Source organism: Astatotilapia calliptera, chromosome 3, assembly GCF_900246225.1.
Source record: "Astatotilapia calliptera chromosome 3, fAstCal1.2, whole genome shotgun sequence".
NCBI lineage: Eukaryota > Metazoa > Chordata > Actinopteri > Cichliformes > Cichlidae > Astatotilapia > Astatotilapia calliptera.
The window spans coordinates 12,070,598-12,077,511 of record NC_039304.1 but is presented as its reverse complement, the minus strand read 5'-3'; the positions used below and the strand labels follow the sequence as shown (position 1 = coordinate 12,077,511).

The following is a 6,914-nucleotide window of genomic DNA, read 5'->3' as shown; positions in this document are numbered from 1 at the left end:
TCGATTTCTTTATGAATAAACTTATTTATTTCTTTTCTTTTTCAGTAGCAGAAGTAATCAGTTACATAGACCAGCCTTCATGTTCACGTTCATAAATGGATGGATGTTAGGAGTAACATATTTTTTTCACAATAACTACTTGAGCGTATGTTTAAAAGGGGAAATTTGTAGATTTCGTGCAGGGGGCGTTTGTGTCCGTTTTACCAGAGAAATTCTTTATGTTTCCTACAAGACGGATTGTAATAACAACAACACTCGTTTAATCCACCAGAGAGAATGGGGGGTAAAAAAGGTTTGAGTTTTATTGTATCTCTCTCCAGTTATAATGAACTGGGGAAAATCACACCAAGTAAATATAGAAGTTCGTGGAAAACTGTGAGGCAGGTTTCTATAGAAAGCCAAGCACTTTGCAATTCGGTAGAAATCTTAATAGCTGGAGGACAATTTTAAGTGGGTGGAACACGTCGAAGTGATGATTGCGTAACTTTCGCTCTTAGTCACAGTGACGTGTCAGTGTTTGAACAGAAGAGGGCGCCCTGTATCCACAGTTTACCCAGACAAACACAGAAGGCACAATGTGAAGCAAAGAGAATCAGTGCCCTTACTTATATTAGACTATGCTTAAGGCCACTAATAAAAACTTCTATCATCATTGATGATCTCAAACAACAATATAAAACGTTTCATTGAGGATGAAAGGGGGGCAGCTTATCTAAGCATAATAGCAGTATAGAGTCTATTGTATTCATACAGAGCCAAATTAATTCCAAATTAAAACTAATTACTCAGCTCCTCCCGAGGAAGTGGAAGTTGCAGCATGCAATGGAGAAATCAAATAAATCTGGAGGATGACAGACAGTGGGGTGTATCCTTTTACCAGCTAGAGAAAGTGTTCAGTAGAACATCAAAAAGCATTAAGGCAGTACAGAAAACTGCATAGACAGGCCATTGCCACTCCCAGGGCATTAAAGACGGGTGCACTTTGACGTAGGTGATGTGACTCAGTCTTTGTAGCAAAAGTGAGAGGATGTCACTCCCAGTTTGTAGCATACTCCTTCTGCAGGGTTGTGTCCAAAGAAAGGGTTGTGGGGTGGGGCGGCCCCCAGAGTAGACTGCTGTTAGCACCACTGCATGAGAGCACGGATAGCATCATGCACTCATTGTCTTTACTGAGGTCAAAGTTAGTTATGTGTTAGTTTATTGACAATATATTTTGTTGTATTATTTCAGATAACGCTAACCATCAGCATGTACCTAATTAAAATAATCTCCAGCTACACTAACATTTTATATATATACATATATATGTGAATTGTAAGTGTAGCTGAGCACAATGCTATTAATAAAGTAGGGTTATGACTTTTACACAGGTAAAACGTTTAAAAATGCCAATATTTTTTCATGATCAAATGCAAATCTTGATTTTGCACATCTCTGCTGAAGTGCACCATTTAAAAAAATAATAAATAGACACATCCCTGTTGTTCAGGGAGCTTGGCAACCTAGCCACAGGGTAGCATTATGATTTTTCTACATGCACAGTTGTAAATAGAGATAGATAAAAGTGAAATCAGGAGATGAAATCACAAAACTCCCAAAGAGGACTCCTGGTTGAGTTTTTTCCCACCTTGTCTGTCTCTGGGATCAGAACACTTTGTTAAAGACCTGGAGTGCACTCTGACGCACAGTTATACGTGACTTAATGACACTTTTTTATGCTGGTACGCGAATGTACCGAACAATACATTTCTGCTTAAAAATGCTTGAAAAGTAGGCTACACCTCTTTATCACACTCTCAAATCCGTAAAAGCAGAATCAGTGTTTCAGATAAGAGAGAACCTCTTTTATTTAAATGTCCCTGAGGTTACCCGCTCCACCTGCCAAAGTATCTTTGGGGAAGATATTAAACCCCGAGACGCTCTCTAAAGCGTTCACTGGAGTGTCAGTGTGTATGATTGTCAGATAGAAAAGCAGAAAAGCCCAGAAAAAAGTACTTTTCTGAATGTGTGTCAATGAGTCAGCGAGGCACGTTGTATAAAGTGCTTTGAGTGCTTGAGTAGAATAAAAAAAAAAGCGCTATATAAGGCCCTGTCCATTTATCATTTATCATCCGACATCTTGGGTCTGCCACTATCTTTGCTATTTAAGTATATGGTGCTTTAATCAACACAACATTGTAACTCCACAAATTACCAGGCATGGGTAGCAATGGAAAAATTTAGAAACTTTAATCATCTTTAATCAGCTCAGACTGCATGCCAATGTACTTACATTACAGTGTCATTGTCTTAGTGCTTAATAGCAGTCCTATTACTTCTTTAAAATATGGATAGAGACAGTCTGGCATCACTGCCAAGAAAGTCTTTTTTGTAGTGGCATGCATCTCGACTTACCACTTTTTATGCAAAGCGGAGCATTTGCATAAGCAGCCCTGCATGCCAGGACTGCTTTTCCAGAGGCAGCAGAACTGGTTATCAAGAAAGAGTTTCACAATTTTAAAATTAGCACCGTAGAAGTCCAGAGTTTGAAACATTACATGACTTTAATTCTCTAATGTGGAACTTAAAGTTGCCATGACTCCATATAGTTTACTTCATCAGATAAGTTGATGTAATGGCGAGAAATAGAGTATTATTTTTACAACAACAACAAAAGAAGACATCAAACACACTATTGCATATTTGAAGCATCTTTATTCGTTTTTATTATATACTTTGTGTTTTTACATAAAGAGACATATTTCTTTTACACATATAGTTTATATGGTTAATTTGTATCTGTATATATGTACACCTTAAATAAATCTTACATTAACACCAAGAAAATAAAACATTTACAGTGCAAGAATGTTCATTAGTGGTCAACTTTCATGGTCGCTTACCCTGGTAAACCACAATCACTTCCAAGCTCATGTGCTAAGTCGCTTCTATGTTTTTTTTCTCTTCTTTCTTTTTTGGTTTATTTTTTCTTGTTCTTCTCCCCATTCATGCTCTCAGTCAAAAAAGAAAAAGACATAAAATTTGGAAATTTGCTGACTTGATGGGAGGGGCTTTGGAGGAATGGAACAAATGAAATGACCAGAGTATGCACATGTACCACATGACCGACCAAACTCAGATTACCTGTAAACACGTTGAGGGTAGTTGAGACATTTTAGGAAATTTGCTTGTTTGCTTTGTTGCTTATAGTTAGACAAGAAGAAACAGCCACATGTAACTAAGTTTCCTTAATTTTAGGCTTTTTTTTACATATTTTTGTTGAGATTAAACAGATGAGAAAACATGTTACGAAACACTTGGAGAAACTGCAGCGTGATTCGCTGAAAGCTGCTGCAGCTCTTGAAACGCAGAAGCTAATTGCTTATAAACCAGCCCTGTAATGCCAGGTGTATAATATTTGATACGTGAGTTTTTATGAGTTTTTGAGACTTCTACATCATCAGTGTGAATTTTATTCCTCTGAAAAACTTACAAATTGCACAACTATGCCAGATGTAGCAAAACAAACATGCAAATTAAAACTCATATATGCAAACTGATATTTTAATTTATTATTTTTCTTCATTTTCAGAAGGTTCAATAAGCACTCCAGCTTCAAAAAGACAGAATTTTCTGGAATTTATTTAATGGTTCAGGCTAGTTTGACCTTTTTAAAAAGTCTAAACTCTGTTTCTATTCTTAAGCAATAAAAGTAATTAGGATGAAGTAATTTTCTTGTCTTGCCTTCTGTTTTTCTTATTCGGCCTGAGCTGAATTAGGTCAAGCTAGACAACGAGTTCTAGCAGTTTGAGATAACTTGCTCACACCCACAAACCTTTGATACCTAATTAGCAGAAAAAAATGATATGATGACATGATATCTCTATCCAAGGTTGTCCAAACACTCGAATACGCAGTGGAATTTGTAGAATAGAGTCACATTTCAATAACACAAATGGGTGAGGCCTATAGATAAATCTTTCAGCAATCACACTTATTAGCAAAGTGTTGGATTTTTAAATTTTTTTTACCTGCTCCGGCCGTCTTCTCATCTAACTCTCCGCAAGAAGCTAAATCTCCCACAATGTCAAACTATTCTTTTAAAGAAAAGGTGGTTGAAGAAACTTGAGGTGTGATCACATTAACCCGAGTGCGTGGGAGCTCTGAGGAATGGGTTTTAATGGTGAGTGTGCGCAGGATAATTTCAGAAAGTACATGAGTCATCGCAGAGGCCATAAACCGACTGTTTGAATGCGGCTGCTAGAAATGCTCAAAGAAATATAACATGTGAGAACGCGCCAAGCACAGCGGTTTATCGTGAGCACGGTCTGGACAGGCACTAGAGTTTTGTTTGCCCTGTGCATCTGTAACTTTAAATGGCAACATCGCTCACGTCTACATTTGTTTAATCAGAGGAGGCAATGTGGTATTTAAAGCCCTCGTTTTCTGAACTGAAGAGACACATTTTTAATCTGATGTTTAGCCTTAAAATGAATTCTTATGTTGTTTCTGTAATATTATGATAATAAAGGGCCGCCAGCTTTTTCCATCCACTATTGCAAAGAAACAAATACCTATTAAAAAAATCAAACACGTTTGTTATTTACAAAGTAAAACCAATGAGTTCCTAGTGTTTGTCTCTGAATGGGTGCATAAAAGTGAACGTCTATTCTAAGCTCCGCTGTACAGTCAGTGGGTAACCAGCCCGAACGCCTCGCATGCATTTCCCCGCACACATTCAGAGAATCTATTTACTACTATTTTACAGTTAACTCCTACTAAGCTGCTGTACAGAGGCTGTGTTGAGGTAAAGCAGGTGTTCCTGGCCAGCTCTAACAGGAAGGGGTTCGTTTTAGGAGAAATGGTCGCCCACTTTATGAAGTGGGGCTTTTTCTTTTTTTTTTTTGTATGTTTTTTTTATGTCTGGACAGGACAGCGAGGGAGGGCAGGGCACTGACGCATGATGGAGGGGTGTCTTTCAACACGACACACACTATATTGCTGTTGAGTCGATGATTTCCACATTCTATGCTTAAAGAGAGTTCGTGATTATGATTTATTTTCCCAGTATAAAACACAGATCGGGGTATATATTTATATATATATTTTTTTGCAGTTAGTTGCAAAACACGGGTAGTATGACCTCTATGAATCGTCATCGTGTCGTGACTTTAAATGCAGATTGCACACATGCACACAAAAGCACCTTTGATTAGAAAAGAAATTGCACAAGTTTGATAGATATCGTCGACCGTACAATGTTGACATTTTCTACATAGAGACTGAGCACTCGTTTGCATTAAGAAGTTATGAAGCATGTCTGGAAAGTATACATTTCGGTATACAACTTCTTAAATGTTGATTGGTATAATTCACCTCCAGGTGGCTTTTTTTTTTTGTTTCCTTTTTTTCCCTACATGCAGTTGACTCCTTGAAACTTCTACCCCAGGAGCTTAACTAGCCGGTGATTTGAGCCCAGTTCTACTGTGAACAAAGCACTACACACTGACTAATCTAAATCAATCATGACGCTTTAACACAGTAAAGTTATTTTCAAATGTATTATCTTGACATTGACTTTGTTTATGGATCTTTAATGAGCCTAAGTATTCATGCTTTTGTTTTTGCCCCCTTAACCAGTACAAGATATTGAAGGCTAGCATATGTCGCTAACTTTCATTTAGGCTTTTCTTTTGTTTGTTCTTGCCTTTGTCCATCGGTGCACGTGAAATGGAAATCTCTTTACAATCCTAATGTTTGCTCAATGGGTGAAGAAAAAAAGGAGCAGATTGTCATGCTACAGTTTATCTAATGCTACTAATGAATTAAAAAATAATAATTTAAAAGAAAAAAAGGACTCATTCAGTGGTGAAAAATGACACCCTGACAGGGGGCGAGGAGAAGCTTCAACTCTGAGCACAGACAAGTTTGCAAGAAAGAAATAAGAAAATAGAAGTTCATCTGTCCTTCGCCGCGCTCCTTGCTGCTCAGGCGCGAAGCTCAAAAGAGAGTCGTCCCCATCGACCATTAAACAACATGTTTCGAAGAACACATTCATCCGCACGCTGCGCCGTTTCTCTCATTCATTAGTTCGTCCACATCACGATTCACTCACGACGTCTCAGTCAGTTCAACCAGTATGTGCTTTCAAATGTGATCACAAATTTGAGCTCAGCCGTATTTGTTGTTAAGAGTTTTAAACAGTGCATCTCACGTTTGTTTGTTTCTCCCCCCGAACTTCACAGGAGGTCATTCTTCTCAACCTACCTTCATTTCTCGTCTAGTTAAACTAATGGCATGCATAATACTTCTATATTTGGCATAAACCCATAACCCACCCACCCACCCAAACCCTCTACCCTACTCACCTGCCAGTGAAAATAACAACATATTTAAAATCCACTCTTGTTAAGCCTATGTTAAACCAGCCAAGCTGTAGTCTTGTCCCTTAATGGTTTAAGCGCTCCCCACCACCACCTGCTCACTGAAAATAAAGGGAGATCCCACAGTTTTCATTCATCTCTTGTACAGTTCTTCTTATTTGTCTTTTGTTCTCGGTGTAAAGGATCGCAAAGGGTCGGGTGAGACGGACAGCAGACAAATAGGATGGTTATGGTGGTGAGGGTGACGGAGGGATGTAGGTCCCTGAAAGATCCTTAAATAGTCACCGGGCAGCTAATGACCTTGTTCTCTAGCATGACACTGACCACCAGGAAGACGAAGTACAACATGAACATGATGAAGCCGAGCAGCTTGCTCATGCGCCACTTGCAGGCGGCGATGGAGATGATGACGAAGAGGAGCATGAGGAAGAGGAGCACGATTGCACAGAAGAGGCCGTTGGAGCTGACTTGCACCGGTCTCAAGCCTTTGAATAGGGACCAGAGGAGCCAGGGGAGCGGCAGTCTGCAAGTACACAAGCACACGATATGTTA

General features: G+C 38.8%; 1 protein-coding gene across 7 annotated transcripts in view; it reads right to left on the bottom strand.

Moving 5' to 3' along the window:
• Window positions 1-2,679: 2,679 nt before the first annotated feature.
• Window positions 2,680-6,914, bottom strand: part of LOC113018628 (sodium/potassium/calcium exchanger 2) — a 49,039-nt gene continuing 44,804 nt past the window's right edge. For all 7 annotated transcript variants that reach the window (XM_026161811.1, XM_026161814.1, XM_026161816.1 and 4 more), the window contains one exon: window positions 2,680-6,885. In XM_026161811.1, the coding sequence (XP_026017596.1) occupies window positions 6,636-6,885 (250 nt within the window). In that variant the 3' untranslated portion in view covers window positions 2,680-6,635. The remainder of the gene's footprint in view (window positions 6,886-6,914) is intronic.